Here is a 19,456-nt window from a genome sequence, read left to right as displayed (position 1 = left end):
TAAATTAGTCTGGTATTTGAGAGAACAACTTAATTACAACAGTTCTGAAGCTATTTTGAGTCATATTCAACTTAACTAAGAATATACAAATTTTTAAAATAAAAATCTCTGGGGCAATTTCTATTTAAAATCACATTTTTCAAGTATTACCAGGTATAGCTGATGGTATTTCTTGGATGCCTGATGTTTCAGGTCTTGAAGAAATGTGCTGATTTTCATCAAAAGCTGAAAGAAAATCTGGAGTTAAAATTAGAACTGGCCTCAGATCCACAGTATTTGGCCATTAGCTGTTGGGCAGTTCATGACAACATTGATGTGAGATCAAGCAAGGTGACAGCAGCTGTAAAGATCAACTGAGAAATGAGGTGTTACATGAACACTGAAGCTGGTGTGAAATGAAGGAGGGTCAATTCCAGTAGCTCATGTGAGGCAATCTTCTCACTGGCCTCTTTTTTAAAGTACTTATTCTTTGAAAGAAAACTGCAGCTGCCAGAAGAAAACTAGAGACAACTTAAGCTAGCAGAGGTCTATTTGTGGATTGCTGTTCAGTCACTGTGGGGAATTATTTTCCAGCTTAGATTGCACAGAAATGGCTGAGTTGAGCAGGGGTGGGGGTGGAGTGTGGGGAGAAAGCCCAGCATCAAGCAGTCTTTGGAGCAACGTGACTGAATGAAGCTTGGCACTCTCCACAGCTGCTGGAAGGGATGGCAAGCAATGGAAAAGCTAATGGAATTATAAGCTATTTACCCATCACGCTCCCTCTGGTTTCCATGGAGGGATGAGAAGTGATTTTCAGGCCTGATCCCTGGGTAGCTAAGATCAAATATGAAAATAATCTTGAAACAGTAAGTGAAATCAGCCTTTAGATAAGGGGATCTTCAGTTCTTAGCAGGTCCAAGGGACATACATTTATTTTATGATTCTTGTGTATACACTTCTGATTGATATTTGTGGTAACCTACTACATTTTTGTCTCATGGGGTAATTTTATTTTTTTTTGGACACATAACATCTAATTTTAGGCATTAGCTACTGAGCCAACTGTCTGCATCTGATTTTAAAATTCTATCCAATAGCAACAGCTGACAGCAAAACCCTTCTCCCCTACACTTTAGTTTGGATGTGCCAGACAAATCTTTTAAATAAGGAGCTGCAAATGCCCAATATTATTTTGATACAGCATGCACACAATTTTCACACAGGTGGTATCAAAACATTTTCCTACAATTTTTTTTATTTTGGCCAAGAATGAGATTTTCCCTGCAACTGTCACAGAAGTACTTTGATAGAAGCAGGATTTCTGAGACAGACCATACTTTGCCAGATAACAGCTTAAAATGTTTTTACGTTTTTCTGACAATATATTAATAAAAACACAAATTTAAAAAAAAACAACCCCAAAACAACAAAAAGCAAACAAACAAAAACAACAACAGCAAAAAATACCAACCAAAAACCCCCAAGAAACCCAGATTCTATCAGCCCCTAAGACCACCATTTCCATTAGAGAAATTATGCAGCCTAGAGCATGAAAGAAACATTTCTATGAGTGGTATTATATGAAAAAATGAAGAGTGGGTACTCTTAATGTTAAGAACACTCATGATTTAATAAAGTCCAAGGCCAAGTAATAAGTAATCTAAGTAGCCCAGTTCTTTAAACAAGAGAGAAGGCTGGGCTAACTTGGTGAGAGCAATATTGCAGACCACAGCAAAGTCATGCCTGATAAACTGCTAAAAGTTTTCCATCTACTGAAGATAGAAATGACCTTGGATAGATGGAGCTCTCAGCTTCAAAAGAAAACAAAGATCTTGTGTTCATGCAGAGGCAAGATAACTGTCAGCACCACCCACTGAGTATTAGTACAGCTGTATCATGTTTGTGTTCAGTGTGAATTCTGAATAGATAAAAGCTTTTCTAAATTTGTCTGTGAAGGAAAGCTAAAAGAACACTGACCAAACTGTACCCAAATAAGACCAGAGAAAACACAAATAGTGTATGCATGTTGTAATTAGCTAATCTTCAGATGATGAACTACGTCAATGCTCATTTACCCAGTTCCATTTGATTTGGCCCCAGAAAGAGTGATGTCTGATACACTGATGTAATAAAATGTCACTTGTTAAATCATGCTAGCATGAACAGAACCGAGAATGAGAACCTCGCAGCAACCTTCTACTATGTTTTATGACTATATGCTGGGAAAATCTCATGCTCAAATAAAAAGTCATGAATTGTGCTTAAAAATCTATATTCTTTATGAATAAATTGAGGAAAATAATAAATTATTAGCAGAAGTAACTGTAGAAATAACTTTTAGGACCAAAATTATGTACTGCAGCAGCCTTTTAAATATCAGAGACTACTTCAAAGAGTTGTAAACAGGAAACCAAAGACCAACCAGTGAATCTCTTTAAATGTGTCTACTAGGTAAAGAAAAACATTCCCACTGCAAAGGATAACTGTTACGCTGATATCCCAAAATTCATCAAAGCCTGAGGGTTTCCTCTTAAGTGCTGAATTCTGCCCCACTGACCACATCAGAACCCTTCAGTAAGACAGTACTAGCCTGAAAGTGCCAGGTAGTATCAGGATCACTTACTTGAGGCTAGAACTATTAATTATACACTGGTGATTACTACAAATAACATGAAGTTTAACAAATGAAAGACCACTGGAGATAGTACTAAAAATAGAGGATATATGAGAGACATAAAAATTGCACACGAATATCAAGAAAAATCAAGGATAGAGTACACAATAAATGCCATTTACCAGTCTCTCGCTCTGACATTTTTCCAGCTGTAGAAGTTTGGGGAGTGGAAGTAACATGAAAAAAGTCATGTGAAGCTGGAAAAAATGGTGGCTTATTATTTAAAAAAATACATGAACAATCACACCATTGCATCACCTGCAACCATGGACTCAATGGTTTAGAGTACAAACAATAAAGAAGAGAAAAAATATGTATTTTGCAAATTTAGCAGAATTTTAAAAAGAAAGATGTTAATATGCAAAGATGTGTAAACACACAAAAATATAATGCAAAAAATTAAACAGAATGGCACAAGGAATATGGAAAAAATTCCCATGTGGTTAGAAGGAATGCAAGATTGAAAAAGTACAAGAACACTGGCCAAGAGGAGTCAAGGAGAAAGTGAATTTATGAGATGAAGATACTGGAAAAAATCCAATTTAAAAATTTGGCAAAAATAAGAGAACATAAAAAGTGATTCAGACAACATCACCAGGCAGGGAAACAGAAATGAATATCCTTAGTCCAGCCAAATTTATATGCCTTGTTATAATTACAAGTATCTGATTTCTCCACTATAAAAACAAGAAAGCTTAGAAAATTACTTCAAGTAATGCAAAGTAGGGAATGTAAATTCCCTGGAAAAGATCCTGAAGTGTGTGAAATATCTCAGTTGATATGAAAGCAAGACTGCTCCAGACAAAAGTGCCAAGTCACTTTTTACTGTTCATTAAATTTTTAACTCGCACTCAACTTCAGATTTTAGGTACACCAGCCTGCTCATGTAAGACTTTGTTACCCCGTGGGCCACAAAATACTGCAAGGACACAGGACTGGTCTTGCATACCTGCCAGTGTGAAAGAAACTGTTACCACAAGCATCTCCACCACTGTAGATAAGTGCCACAGGCAATGCCTGAGCTAAATATGGTTTGCACATATTTACATTTGTATTTACATTGAAGGTTTATCCCAATGTAGGCTCAAGAGCCATAACAGGCTGGCTAAAAGCACAACAATATCTCTTGGGACACTGCTGCCTTGCATAGTTGTCAGATCTGCAAGAAATATTGTTAGTACCAGATGCTACCAGTGCCTTGAACCATGAAGAAACAAACCAATATTCACCAAAAGCTGAAATGAGGTATCAATTCAAAAAAACATAGCCACAAAAGCAGCAGCAGAGCAGAGCATTCCAAGTTCCAGGTGATGGCAATGGAAAGGCATGGGCAGAAGAAAACCAGCCGCCTTGAGTTTCAGTGGTGAGGAAACCAAGAAGTGCAGCCTTGCCCACGGAATGCCTGGAGGGTGGCTGAGCTGCTTTGCTGTGTTCTTGTGCCAGCCTAGCTGGGTCTGCATCACAGGAATGCTGTCATGTTTGAATGCACCAGAGAAAGCAAGACCCACCACCCAAACACAAAAATGCAGCTGAGAGACAGGGGCAACAATGTGGTCCCTCTGCAGAATGTCACGTGCTTCCTGCAGAAAATGCTCATCGGCCATGGAAAAAGCATGGGATCAAACAAGAGAATGGCAGAACCGGTGTGGCGAGTGCTTTGGCAAGCCAAGCTGCACCAAGAGGATTCCATCCTCTCCATGGAAGGTGACAAAGGATGCCAGGTGGTTTGGGGTGGGAGGTGTGATGGGCAGTGCAAGAGATGGCAGACAATGGGAAAAGAAGGCTGTTGCTAGTTACCCATCACAGTTCCTGGAGTTGCCAGGGAGGAAGGGGTGGTGGACTTCGGCCTCGGTCTTCGAGCGGCTAAGATCAAACACAGAAACTGCCTTCAGCTCCTCACACAGGCTGCTGTCACACAGGTCACGTCAAGACAGAGCTATAAAGAAGGGCATGTGGCCCTGCTTGGGCCAGGCTACCGTGTCACAGCTTCACTGCCCAGGGTGGTGGCACAATGCTGCCTTTCAACTGGCATTGGCAGCCAAGGCATGAGAGCAAACCTGGAAATGCTTCCCCACAGCATTTACAGGTAGAATGATTTTTAGCTCCAGCCACACCACTGAGCCACTCTTTGGGACACCAGCACATCTGCAGAGGCTCATTGCTGCAGAGAAGAGCATGGCCAACGTAAGCAGTGAAGGAGGGAATCGCTGGCTATTTACCCTTCCTTGTGGTTTCCCGTGAAGCAGACGTGGTCCATTCCAGATCTGGTCTCTTGGTTGCTATGGTCAGACACAGAAATGATCTTGAGATATGCATTCAGCCTTGCCACAGCAGTACAAGCAGCACCAGCAGTACAACACCCCAAAAGTCTGTATTTAGGGCCACACCTGCCCTTTCCTGGCAGCACCCTGTGACTCAAACCCACAGTCAAGCATCTTGTGGTGGTTGCAACTAACACAATACTCCCTGGCTTTACTCAGTGGCTAAATGGCTCTACATCAGCAGAAAAATGCCAGAATATCCAATTCACCAAACCACTCCTTACACTTTCTTGACAGATTCTAACAGTTCTTGCAGAGGTAACATGGCAACTAAGAATCTCACCTATGAATTTAGAATTCAAGATCTGATTTCACTTTTTGCCTATAATTAATGAAATCCTTCATTCTATGGGTCAGAAATTAGTGTCCCTGGCACTAATAAAACACAGTGTAGTGTTTATATCTCTCTTTATATAAATGCTTGCTAGCAAGTGAAAAAAGCAATATTTTCCACATAATTCTAGCACATCTTACAACTTACACTTGTACAACTCAACACTTTGTGCACTGAAGAAAAAGTCCCTTTACTCAAGTGATCTCCTCATACCCTCTTATCCTAATTTCACACAGGGAGAATGCACAACCTAATACATAAACTAGTGTCAAACCTGGACTATGTGTACTCACTACTACCATGCATATTTGCCCATTGCTTTGGGCATGGTTTCAGGTTTAAGGCAGGCAAAACTTGTGACAAAAACATGCCCTTGGATGCAGCTGATGGCAATAAGGAAATAGTGCTGATTGATTCCTCTGGGATATTTTGATATTCCCAGTCTTTGGAAATGGAAATCCTTCTGTTCAGTTCTCTTCGACTTGACCCTTTCCTAGCAACACTCGATGACTCACTAACCAAAGTGTTTGCACCTGCTTAAGAATTGTAGATAAATCTTTTTTCTACCAGTGGAGGAGCTTTTCCAGTGTGCAAAAAGGAGCAAATTGGACATGTTAACATTTATTTAACCATTCCTAACAATGATGGGCCTCCACATATACGTGCATATATATACATATATGTGTGTGTGTGTGTGTGTGTGTATTCATCTATACAAACAAACCTTCACAAGAAAATATGGACAAGGTAATTGCTTACAGACATAAAAAAAATTAATTTTATCATTGCCATTTTCATTTCAAATGTCTCAAACGTTGCAGCAGGTGCAACTAGTTTCTGTCTCTCCAGCTCTATACAGAGCAAGTCAGAATAAATCTTTCATTTTGCAAAGCATTGCTGTGTTTTTGAGAGGGTGCCTAGATGTGAGGTGAACTACAGAAAAGACAGATATCATTACCAGCTGAGATTGGTGGCATTTCTGGCATGCCAGATGTTTTGACACTTGAAGAAAGAGGCTTCCTTTCACCTAAATCTGGAAAAATAATCTTGTGTTAAAAGGCTTAATTGTCTCAGAGCTACCTGAATATCTCAGGACTTAGCAAAGAGATATTGCTTTTTTAAAACTGAAGCACAGGGAAAATTTCTTGCAAGTCAGCTGGGCATTACTCTGTCTCATGGATTGTTAGGCTGGTGTGGATGGAATGAGGATGGTGATACAGAAGTTGAAAAAAATATTATGTAGGGCAACACCCAAGGCAAGTGGTATTCAATGGCTGTCTGAAATCATCAACACGAAAGCAGCAACAAACTTTTCATCACCAACCAATCAAAAGGCTTTTGAAAGAATATTATTATAATTTACCAGTGCTTGGTATTTCTGAAGATGTAAAAGTCTGGGGAGTAGAAATAACATGAAGAAAGTCATGTGAAACTGGAAAATAAAAGCAAAAATAATGCTGTGTTGTTTTGAACTGATAAGAAACCTTCTGCAACAACATCGGATTCCTTCATAATCTGACAAAACTTCTGGGTAATACTTAACATATTATGTTCCACAGAAAGATAAAGTGTGAAATGTACAATAATTGATTGTACATTTGACTTGAAAATTATTTCCAAAAAGACACATTGATGCATAAAGCATTTTATGACCAAATTTTTGTCAGACTCACATAAAAAGGTGAAATAAAGACTTAAAAAGTGAAAATACAAAGCTATTCAAATGGGAGAACATACTATTAATAAAAAGTAGCAAACTGTGACTGCATGGAATTTTTTTCTAGGATCAGGAAGGACAACATCCTGGTGCTAAAACTGGAGAAGGAAAAAGGATGACAAAACAGGAGCTGGACCACATGAAATATGGAAACTGCCTTTTGTCAGACATGTGAACAGCTGACTATTGTAATCAATCTCCCCCTCAGTAATGGATTTCCTTCAATGTTAATTTCTTCCAAAAACATATGCAGCAGGCATACTATTGGCACGTCAAGGAAATGAAATCTTTCCAACTGGCTCTTATTTTATTATTTTTTCCCTTATTTTGGAAAACTGTCTGTTGCCCCAGGCAAATAACATCTTTAAAATAATAAAAACACATAATAGAAATTTTGTAAGGATTAACTAGAAAGCATCTGAATCTTCAGTGATATGGTTTTTATAGTGCCAGTTTAGAAATCTGGGCAGAATTACATCTATGTTTATACAGAAAGGCTAAAAGAAGAGTGATAGTTTCAAAATATGTTGGAATTTCTTTGGTTTTCATTAATCTCTTACAACTCAGAATTCTTCAGCAAATCAGGATATTCTATTTATGAAACTCAGGTGTGGACAGTCCTATTTAAATTTGATATTTACAGTAAATCCAATTTACATTTAAAATGAAGAATTACATGCTGTTGCCAAACATGGAAAAACCTCCTGAATCACTAGCTTAGTATTTCACATAGACTGTCATAAAGAGATCTAATACTTGATGCAGTACTTTCATACCCACAGTTATTCTTCATTTATGTCAAACTGAACAAACTATTTCACGAGGGGCACTGTCTGCTCCAAAAATTCCCAACTGTCAGGAGAATTAACCTCATGAGGACCATTACCGGGTCGGGTTGGTTGCATTTCCATGGTACTGGACGGTTTGGATCCTGAAGAAACAGTCTGCTTTTCCTCAAAAGCTGAAAAAAGAATCTAAGCTTAAAATGCTGAGAGATGTGACTTGATGGATGAGCATCAAACAGCTGAGTGAAGGCTGTGCATTTCGAGAGGATGGCAACGCCAAGCTGAGCAAGATGGCAGATGGCCTCAAGTGAGATGTGAGACAATAGCTGCCACAAGGGGAGGGGATGGCTGGAAAAACAGGTTTCTGGCCTCGGAATGCAAGTGCCACATGCTTGAAAGAACTCTTACCAGCAAGGAATTCTCTCTTATTAAGTTTTCTGGGTAAGAGCTGCAGCTATACCGAAAGAAATAAGATGACGACGAGATATGACAACACTGACAACACTGTCTTTGGGCAGTTTTTAAGCTGATAACATTCTTCAGGTGGTTACACAGACACAAGGATGGTGAATAAGCAGCTCTGTGAATGTTGGTAGCCAAGATTAAAATTTGCAGATCTATATGACGCCAAGATAATGGAAAAAAAATCATGGAACTAATCTGCTATTTACCCATTTCCATCTCTCTTTTTTCTGCAGAAGGTGGAGATATGGATTTCAAGGCTGAACTCTGAGTAGCTAAGAGCAAACATGAAACAAAATTTTACCATTCCAAGACAGACTATTCTGGCAAGTGATACAAAATCTAATTTCAACTGTAACTAATAAGGGTTTTTTTGTTTGAATGTCTCTTTGCTCCCTTAACTTCTACCCCATTCATATTTAGCATACCCTATTTAATCAAGCTGAATCCTTATTACTTAAGAGGATTTTTTTTCACAGAAAGGCAGCTACAACACAACATTTGATATCCACACCACTTGCAGCTTTCTAGTCACTACTGCAATATGTATAACTATTTTAAAAGAAGTTGTAATGTTAAAAGATAAGAGAAGAGCTGTACAATGAAATCAGTGAAATAATTGAAGTTAGTAACAACACCTACTACCTGTCATCTGTGATGAGGATTATTACAAAGAACTTCTGGTTTCTTCACTATGGATAAGTATGGAAAACCTGAAGTGTGCTTTAATGAACATTGAGTCAAGATGGAATTGGGCGCTCGTACCCAAAAGTCATCATGAACAAGCTTCCACCATGTTCAGGTTTTGACTATTGTGCTGCTACTGATCCTACTTAGCTGTGTGTACTGGTCAGTAAGTATTTTTCTTTCTGTTAAAACCCCCATTCAAATAATTAGGTGTAGTGTTCATTTCTAGAACAGGAAATATGAATATACATGCCAAAAAGTGAACAGACTTTTTTTTCACACACTGGATCTGCTTTCCCATTTACTTTCAATCTACCTTACCACATTAACAATTTGGATCCTGGGTTACTATCCTGATGTAGTCGGACTCAGCAGCTGGACCAGATGATCACTGTAGGTCCCTTGTAAATGGAACCATTCTATTCTATATTTCTGGAGAAGAAAATGCTGCCAACAAAAGCCGTATGATTCACAGCTTTTGGCAAAAGCTTCTATTGATCCTTTTACACCCAGCAAGAACTGGAAGAGATCTCCCAAAGGCTTCAGAACACTGAAGGCATGTTCACAAAGCTATCTTTTCAAAAACATTTGAATCCAAAATATACTGACCACACAGGAAGTTTACAAAACAAAGGAGAAATCTCCCTCTGGCACAATCCAGATAGAAAAATAAAGAAAAAAGTTCTTCAGGGGAACTAGGGCAGAATACAGGTCACACGCAGTTGAACTTCATAAATTAAATTTTGCTTTCTTTGCTGGTTTTATGACAGCAGGTGATCAAGGCATGCAGAGACACAGTGCAGAGAAATCTCCTCTGTATAACCATGCCCTGACTCTCACAGAATATCTTTGTCCTCAACAGTGATTTCATGGAGAGCACAGATGCTCCCTTTGACCCAATGGCTAGGCCTAGCCTCACATATTGAAATCCTACTTTTACCAAGTGAAACTATTCAAAGGGAAGGGAGGACATGAGAACAAAACCATAATAAATGCTTGAATGAAAACACTTATTTTTTTCCTCAAATGTTGCTATTATTCCACCTTTAACACTGAGACCAACATGGGATTAGATTATTATTTCTTTTTTATAGAAAGAAAAAATACTTCACATCCCTAACAATTTTGAGTTTTTCAGCTACATTTATAGCAAATAGGCTCTTAAATAATTGTGTGTCTCTTTTTCCAGTGCTGCTTGTAATTGGATTTAACCAGATGTCTCTTTCCATCCCCTCAAACATATCTGGAAAAGAGCTGTCAAAAATATCTATCAAATGAAGAACAGATTATGAAGATTATTTTCATGTTCTTGAGAATCTACTTCAAATATGCATTTCAAGAACTAAGAGGTGTTCCTGGAAATTATATTTAAATTTTGCAGACTAGATTAAGCAAAAGTATGCAGTCCTAATAAGCCAGCACTATTCTATAATAACTTCTTGACTTATGCTTAATGACATAGAAATGCATCTGATTCAAGGGCCCTCCAGGTAACTAGTGTAATATCTGTTAATACTGAAAGCAGCAACAAGCAATAGTTCTGGTAGAATGAGCTATTTTAACACAAACACAGAGAAAATACGGGACTGTTATGAAATCAGAGGTCTCGAGAAACACAGAGTACAATGTAGAGGAGCAGAGGCACGAGGTGGTGAGAGGTGGGACTAAGGTTGGCACTGGACACCCCCTGCCACAGACAGCTCAATAACATCAGTTGTAAAAACTGCACACTTGGAACTGGACAAAAATTAGTTTAGGGTAACAACAAGGACACAGAAATAATATATACCACACACAAATGGTCCCCTGTGCAGTGAGCTCACATCTGAGATGTCTCCCAGCAGAAGAAAGAAAGGAGGAGGAAGAAAGCATCAAACATCATATTCTTCCCAGCACAGGACTCCAGATGCTCATAACTTGCTGAAATATCCCCACTCATCACCAACACAAGCATCAAAGCACTGAGCTAGGGTCCAATTATGTAATGAAGGGGTGTACACCACACCACAAAAAGGGCACAATATAAGACAACTGTGTGTTACTGTTTTAATTACATTACTTCTCTTATTGGAGCAAGCTTTGTGAAGATAATTTTTCAGTAAAGTTTTTACTCATATTTACAAAGAAAGTAATTACCATGTTCTGTCAATGGACTTTTTGGAGCATCAGGGATTCTGGATCCAGAAGGAAGTAGCTGTATTTCGTTAGAAGCTATGATAAGAAAAAGAACCAAAATGTCTCTTGATTTAGAATAATACAAGGCACAACATGGATTTGTATTTGGCTTCTGGACCACTCACTCCTGAAAAAAATGAGAATTAATAAAAAAAGAAAAAGTAGTTCCAACCTAGACAAAAACCAACATAAATTGTCACTTAAAAAGGTACGAGGAATATGAAGGAAGTCCTTTTTTCCCTAATTGTTAAGCAAAGATCCATCAATAATGGGAATTTTACAATGAACATCTGTCAGTAACTATAAGAACCTAGTTTAAAATTAATCAATGATCCATCTTGATTAGTTTTCCTATTTTAATATTTGAAACATAGCAAAACCAAGGAACGCTGGGTATGGTTAAAAAAAAGGCAATTAGAAATGAAAATGAAATTAGATTGCTGGTTTCACTTCAGTAAATTCTGGAAATCTGCTGTCAAATTTAAATGAAAAAAGAAAAAAAGTGCAAGTAAGATATTAATGTGAATTCACAGGATTGTGTAGAATGCATTTATTGAGAAGCATTAGCAGTCCTCTTCATGGGAAGATCGGCATTTCAGTCCTGCAAACATTCCTCGTCCTTCCCTTTATCATGTATCCTCCTGAATGCAGGCTAGCTGTGCTATAGAAAAATCTAAGTGAAGTTTAAAAAAAAAATAGAATTAAATACAACTTCAAGTTTAGATTTGTCCTCATAATTTTGCATGGCTTAGGGAAGAAAACACAAGCAATAAAATCAACATTAGAGAATTTAAAATTCTGAATAACAGAATGAAATAAGTATTACACAAAACTAACCATACAACATTGAGATAAAAAAATTTGAAAAATCAGTAGAGCTTCTCTTTCCTTCAAGGCAAATGCAGTTATATCCCATCACATGTTATATAAAATTGTTCTTACTCATTGCTCTTGGTGTTACCTAAATGAATCTGTAATCAGAGGAAAATCAAGGAGGTAATTATTTAAATTCTATCACCGAGGTAAATTTTACAGATGGAAATTTTATGTTATGTCAAACATGCAGATCACATAGATAGAAAGCATTAAATTCAAAAATCAAATTGAATCATTCAGTGAAATCTGTGAAAGTCACAGTTCAGCCAGAGCTAGGTGCACCCTGCTTTACAATTCATCCCAGTATTAGTCACTGGAACCACAAAAGAAACCAGAATATTTTAATCAGGACTTCCTTTGGAGCCAACACAAAGAGGATGCAGCAAGTAGAAGAAAAATTCTGCTGAAGGTAAAAAAGTGTTTAATGCAGAAAGAATGTAAAAACCAGAAAAATTAGTTACCCAGTATATTTTGAGTTGGAACCAATTTGGGTTTAGGTGTCGGTCTAAAATCTTCAGGTCCGTGTGTTTTCTCAGCCTGAGCTAAAAGAAAGAAGCTTAATGTCATTTAAAATCCCCCTGAACTTCTCTTGATTTACGACACAAAAACTGATGCTTTTCTTGTCACCATTTCATACCACATGATTAGAATGTTTTCTACAGCAGCTCAACTTCATCGTGATTAATATTTACTTTTGTTTTCAGATATGAAATTATATGATGCTTTGTATTTATTTTGCTGGAATTTTATATTAGCAAAAGAAAATAAAAGTCATGAACAGCAAAGGTAAGGTCAGAAATTCACACTGTACTTCTGTTACAGCCTCTTAAATTCATTATAAGAGGTTATAAACAAGATCCATTACATCACAAAGTAATTTACACAAAATATTTACAAATATTTTCCCTGTTATTCTGAATGGTTTTTAATACTTCTAATATAAACATTTTCAGGAACATAATAAATACTCACTTGTAATATCCCAGATCTTTCAATTTTCTAGTAATTATATAACTTGTTAGGTTATAGAATAGGTTTTTATTTCCATTCATTCTTCTAACTGTATAGTTTTAGAGTAACACAGAGGCAGTTTATTAAACAGCAATTAAATGCACCTAAACTGAATTGCTGGCCAGATTTTAATATACTCTGCAAGCTGTTTCACGTAACAATTAATGCTAATAGTAAGTCAAGGTCACTTCTTTCCTCTGCATCTTGCTGGAGATCCCAGAGGTGTTTAATCAGTCATGCAGCACTCAGAATTGGTCATCTAAGACTGTAAAATGCCAAGGCCTATGGGTATGGAACACAGAATGGTAAGGTCTCAGCCTTGAATGCCACAAGCACATTAATGCCCTCCACAGAGCAAATTGCACAGTATTTAGTGCATGTAGCTACTTGGAAGAGATCTTTAATATTGATGGTAGGTATTAATATAGCACTAAGTTTAGTATTAATTTAATAAAAGATCACTTTCTTTTTGAGACACATTAGAAGACATTGTGGTTTTTCCTGCATGCTCTCCAAGCTTTTTCCACAATCTACTTAACACAGTTCAAGCAAGAGCTGATCATGGAGGTTTATAAGCTTCTTATTTCATTTAGTGAAAATAAAATGTGCTGTTTCCCACTTTTAAATATTAGGATTTGGATGATATTATGGTTACAACAATTACACTATTTTCTAGTTTGGAGTATGTGCCACATAGTCTGAAGCCTTTACAGATGCCATTTGTTATGGCTCAATTCATCTTCTAAGCCAGTCACAGTGCTGTCACTGCCATCAGTGCAAGGACGAGTTCATTGTCCACAGAAGGCAGAGCATTTCTCTCTATGAAACTTGTGGGAGAGAATTCACTCATAAGAAATACTGAAGGAACAACTAACTACCTGTACCTCAGGAGCAGTTCAAAATCTAACATTTCTTGTTGGTGAGGTGCAATAATGAAAAAAAACCCCAAATACAAGCAAATACACAACTCATGATATTTTGAATTTTTTTTCTTTTTTAGAAGTCAGAGGGTTTACACTCAGATGAAATGCGTCTTTGCTGAGCAAGCTGAGCAAGATAAAACATGCCTAGAATTAGAACAAAAGAAACCAAGGCCTCAGTTTTGCACAAAACATCGTAGGAATGACGGACATTTTTGTTAAAAAGAAGATACAGGAAGAAGAAAGTTTAGGCTCTGAAAGCTAAATTAGAGAAAAGAGAAATGCCTCTGAGTATTCCAGGGCAGCAGGTAAGCTAGGCCTGTTGAAGTGGTTCAAGGCTGTCTGTAAAGTAAAGCATCAACACAGCCAAGTTATTTTATCATCACAGCATGGAATACAGCAAGAATGCACCCAGGCAATGCTTCTTAAACTGTTTCCTCTGATTTTCATCTTCATGATGGTGAAAGACATTATGATGAAAATATTCATCTCATTCCTGATATACCCTGTGAGCACAAGGGGAGCTCTTCAGAGGGCAGGAGGAGGACAGGAGGAGCAGAACTTGGGAGAGGTGGCAGCAAAGGAGTTATTTCAACTGAGCATTAACCCTGGTTAATGGAGTCACAGGTGGCACTTTTCATTTCAAGCCTATTCCGTATTTCACAAATCTAATTCACTAAATTTGTAGTATAACCCCTGACATAAATAACTAGCTTTCTTTTTTTGCTTAAAAAAAAAAAAAAAGGAGAAACTAGTTCTTTCATGTCCCAGACTAATGTGCTCTAATGTGTATTTCTAAGGGTTGCTGAGCTCCAATTTCTCTGTGAAGTTAATAGAAAGACACATTTAGCAGAGAAAAAAAAAGTTTTAGCAGTAGTTTGAGGTATATTAGACAACAATTCAAAGATTGAGGAAATCACTAGAGATTTGAGCTGTTGTGTTATGAATAAATTAGTCCTGTATGGAAAATATTGTAACAAGCCTGGAAAAACAAAGAATGAAAGCGCTTACTAACAAGTCTTTCCATGGAAATGCATGCCAAGGGAGGGGAGGGTTGAAATGAAGAAAATTATGGGATGCCTGGTAGACAAATAGATGAAAAAAAGTTACTAAACTGTGTCACATCACAGAACACACCCTTTGATGAAGAGCCAGTGGAATACAAGAGCAGCCCAGCCCACAGAGCCTTTCAGATAGACTGCTTGCTGAAATTCTTGGAGCTCCCTTCTTCCCTTCTAGCGTGGCTGATGACACAACAGCTGCTACAGCACAGAGCTCCTGCTAAATCACTGTGCTCTTGCCAGTCTGGCACCAGTCCTTAAACCTTCCACAGCAAATAATTATTATGCCTTACTCAAAGAATCCAGTATGATTTTTCAAATCAGCAATGTCTGAATTAAATATAATGAAGTATATCCTGTTGCTAAACTCAATTAATCATGTCTATATACTAAACTGTTTAAATGCAACCCTTGCAAAGGGTTGGTGCTCAGATCTCTCACCTAAGTTACTCACAAAAGAATACTTCAGCATTTTAGCCAGACAAGTTATTTTTCCATATTCCATGGCAAGACAGAATTACACTTGAAGAACATTTTTTCTTTTAAAGGATTTATTTTCACTTCCCTGTTTCCTGACTTCCTTTTTTTTTTTCTCTTTAACTGAAATACCATAATCACAATGGAGTGTGACATACTCTTACTTTAACATGAGGCACTGGTGCTGAGCTCAACAAATAATATTTGAAAGAAATCAACAAATAATATCTGAAAGGAATGGTCACCACAGGAAGGAAAGGCATGGAAGCAAAACCACAAAGGAAGCTTGAAATGGAAGATGAAAATTATTCTAAATATTTCAGTAAGGAACTATCTGTGTGAGAGCAATAAGAATGGTTTTAGTTGTAAAAAAATATCAATAAATTGTTACAAGGAAAGAGAGTATTTGCCAATTATTACCAGAGTAATGAAAACTTCTCCAACTTCATAAACACCCAATTCTGTGCTGTGTCTAGACACGGCACTGTTTATGGTTAGAAATTCTACATGTTGGTACATAAATATAATGGAATGGAATGGAATGGAATGGAAAGGGAAGGGAAGGGAAGGGAAGGGAAGGGAAGGGAAGGGAAGGGAAGGGAAGGGAAGGGAAGGGAAGGGAAGGGAAGGGAAGGGAAGGGAAGGGAAGGGAAGGGAAGGGAAGGGAAGGGAAGGGAAGGGAAGGGAAGGGAAGGGAAGGGAAGGGAAGGGAAGGGAAGGGAAGGGAAGGGAAGGGAAGGGAAGGAAATTGAAATTAATCTCCCCAGCTGCCACATTTCACACCCTTTAGCTGACTAACCAATACATTCCATCAACAAGGAATGACACCTTTTGATTAGATGAATGTAAGCTTGAGGGCTGAGATTTGAGGATATGGATTCTGACAGAGAATGAACCATACAAATGTATTCAGTTCTCACTTTTACAAAAAATGGCAAAGTTCTAGAAAATACATTTTCAGATTGCCAGTTCTTAAACAGAAGTTACTTAAGGTAAATAATCTAGTAACATAGTAAAAAAATTTAATTCCACAAGAGACCTTGAACTGTAAGAGAAAACAAACCAATCAAACAACCTAAAAAGACTCCTTACAGCTCTCTGAAAAGGATCCACACATTTTCAATGTGTCCTTTGATAATAAATTCTTGTGAAGAGGCATCAATGTTTTCCCTCTTAATATTTAGGATGAACAGAAAAGAGCCATCCTTATGAAGGTTTTGCAGACAGGAAGGAATGGTTTAAAGTAAAATTTGGAAAATATATCTATTGAGTAGAAAATAAAGTTCTAACATTTTCACAGAAGAAAAAAATATGGATCAGTCAGTCTGAAAGATTGCTATCAATGATTACATGATATTGCTGCATTTCTTTACACCTTTTTAATGTCCTATGCATTTTTGAAGGGCTTTTTATTCTGCTTTGGTTTTTTTTTAAGACTAAGGTGCTATGATGAAGTTGAGCATAGCATTTTTTAATATACTTAAGGAATACAATAAACACAATCATATTTAAGGGCAGTATCTGTCTGAGTCGTGTGATGTCAAAGAAACCACATGCTACACTACTTCATCCAGCCAGGAAAGACTTGACAGACAGAAGACAGTAATGCCAGCAAGATCACATAATATGTCTAAACCAGACCAAAGCAAACCTTCGGTCATTGTTTCCTCAAATTGCTTTTTAGTTTTAAATTCTTGCCACTGTTCAGGCATCCCTTCTTCCTTTCAGCAAAGAAGTTGGCAGAAGCCAGCTATTGTCTCTTGTGACAGCAGAACCAAGACTTAAACTCAGTTATAGGATTAGAGTCAGACTAGAGAAAATGAAGATAGGCATATTCCTTCTTAAACAATTATGAAATGTGGGTCAGTAAAGTGGGTGATAAGTGATCTTCATCATTTGACTCTGAACAATTCAGCTCTTTCCGATCCTTTCCTCCCCCGCTCCCAGACTGAACATGTTAAAATATATGACTGTATTTTTCATACAAATTCATAAATTATTCGGTGTTACACAAAAACACTCACTTTGCCATTTTTCAAATTTCAAGGCATCCATCATGCCACAAAGTATGGTTCTAATTCTAAGTAGTTTTATAAACCTAATAATTATATCACCTGAAACTTTCATCCAAAATTAGATTCAGATTTTTATCCACATTACCACTCCTTGCTAACTCTGCCACTATCCTCCTGTTTTCCAACTACTATTTTAACTGTAGAGCACAAAGTTGGGTTTCATTTTAGTTTATGTATTTGGCAAAGAAATTCTACAGAGTTTCTAAAAACAGAATTTTCATTACCTGGAAGGGACTGTGGGGAGATTTCTTGAACTTCTGGTGTTTTGGATTCAGCAGGCCATACTCCAGTTTCATTCTTAGCTAAAAGAACAGACATTAGAGAGTAATTACAAAGATATATCTGCTCTCTTTTACCACAGATTTATTTCTGTCCCACTTTAGTTTGACTAAGTAAGCCAACGTGGATAAATGTGGACAGCTGAGTACCTTTAGGACCCAATGAGCTTCCACTGCACAATCACTCCAAGCTATGTTAAACACATGCGCTTTTGGGTTTGTTCATTAAAAGATACTTTAAAAATAAAATGACTTAGGAATCATTATTTTTACAGTGCAAAATATTTTTCAGCATTTCTCATTTGTTTAGCACTTCTGCTTACCCAGTTTTTTCCTGGATGCTTGAGGTATGTCATCTATTGTCAGGAGAGGAGGAAGTTTCTGCTGACTTTCATTGAGGCCGGGAACAATAAGGTGCACTGCAGAGAAAGATGCATGCCATTAATTCCAGAAGTCATGAAAGCAAACAGTCTGCTCTCTGAGATATGTGAGTAACTACTACTGAACCACTGGGAGCTCAGTCTGAATATCTGGAAAATTATTTTCTTCTATTGTCTAATAATCTCTCCTATTTGGTGCTATTTCCCTTTTATACCACTCCTTCTATCACCACCATCTCATGATTTATCAGAGTTAGAAACCATTTGACACTGGAACACACAACTCTGGAATACTGCAGCATCACTGATAGATTCTGTTTGGTGAGCCAAGACTAACTAGACTGGGTTAGTATGTGTGGGTTTGACTCACATCAATTCACTGAAACTCACACCAAAAAAACTTCAGCCAAAGTTATGCAGTCATAGCAAATATATAAAGGAATAAATAATTAATCCAGGAATAAATTGGTCACAAGGTACATGGTGCAGTAAGCCTTTCATGGAAATTTCAGGCAGACCAGTAGTTCACCACACTGTATGACAGACTTTCCCCTGGTTTAGTGTTCTAAGCCAATATTGCATATTCTTATAGGTGAAACAAAAACATAAAACATGAAACTGAATGGCTTGGAGGGAAACAGTAATGCCCGAGATCTAACATTAAATTCTAATTGCAAGACTTCTGTAGTTTAACATATCAGGTTTGTGACCGTAGATGTGATGTTACAGTGCTACCTTAAAAGCCCAGTAAGAACAATCCCTCATCTCAACAAGATCTTTGCCATAGAACTTCAACTGAAGTGTGAAAGAACTCCTTGGCTTAAACAGTGACAGTGTCTTCTTTTAAATACAACGGCAATGAAATGATTCTACTTCACTTAAGCAACAACATTCTTGAACCATCTGTACCACCATAAAATGTAACAGATATTGTCTGCACCAGCTGTAAAATACCCTTTGATATGCAAGGAAAAACAATTAAGATCAGGAAAATTAAAAGCATTTGTACAATTCTAAGTTTCAACCGGGGGTTAAGAGAAATAATAAAAATATCTTCTAGTCACCTAATATTGCTCCTGGGAGAGAAGAACTATCTGGTGCTTTTGACTGTGTCCGATTTTGAATAACTGTGGAGACAACACAGGGATATTAGAAGCTAATTAAAACAACAACAACAACAAAACTGAAATTGGAAGCAAAACCAAACCTGAAACAAACCTCAGCATTCTAAAACCCTTTCCTCA

The 19,456-nt window shown here is 37.4% G+C and overlaps 1 protein-coding gene across 50 annotated transcripts in view; it reads right to left on the bottom strand.

Moving 5' to 3' along the window:
* The window catches only part of ABI3BP (ABI family member 3 binding protein), a 161,549-nt gene that overhangs the window by 67,544 nt on the left and 74,549 nt on the right, over positions 1 to 19,456 (bottom strand). For 38 of the 50 annotated variants that reach the window (XM_064410698.1, XM_064410709.1, XM_064410708.1 and 35 more), the window contains 14 exons: positions 19,277 to 19,339; positions 18,156 to 18,251; positions 17,779 to 17,856; positions 12,472 to 12,552; positions 11,096 to 11,170; positions 8,482 to 8,547; positions 7,912 to 7,986; positions 6,672 to 6,740; positions 6,267 to 6,341; positions 4,873 to 4,932; positions 4,451 to 4,516; positions 2,776 to 2,850; positions 748 to 813; positions 151 to 225 (listed from right to left, as the gene is read on the bottom strand). In XM_064410698.1, coding sequence (XP_064266768.1) covers positions 151 to 225; positions 748 to 813; positions 2,776 to 2,850; positions 4,451 to 4,516; positions 4,873 to 4,932; positions 6,267 to 6,341; positions 6,672 to 6,740; positions 7,912 to 7,986; positions 8,482 to 8,547; positions 11,096 to 11,170; positions 12,472 to 12,552; positions 17,779 to 17,856; positions 18,156 to 18,251; positions 19,277 to 19,339 — 1,020 coding nt within the window. The remainder of the gene's footprint in view (positions 1 to 150; positions 226 to 747; positions 814 to 2,775; positions 2,851 to 4,450; positions 4,517 to 4,872; positions 4,933 to 6,266; positions 6,342 to 6,671; positions 6,741 to 7,911; positions 7,987 to 8,481; positions 8,548 to 11,095; positions 11,171 to 12,471; positions 12,553 to 17,778; positions 17,857 to 18,155; positions 18,252 to 19,276; positions 19,340 to 19,456) is intronic. The other 12 variants (XM_064410686.1, XM_064410688.1, XM_064410704.1 and 9 more) reach the window with 12 other exon arrangements.

The sequence above is a fragment of the Passer domesticus genome, chromosome 2 (genome assembly GCF_036417665.1).
Source record: "Passer domesticus isolate bPasDom1 chromosome 2, bPasDom1.hap1, whole genome shotgun sequence".
NCBI classification, from domain to species: Eukaryota; Metazoa; Chordata; class Aves; order Passeriformes; family Passeridae; genus Passer; species Passer domesticus.
The sequence above is the reverse complement of the archived record's forward strand: the minus strand, read 5'-3'. Positions and strand labels throughout refer to the sequence as shown.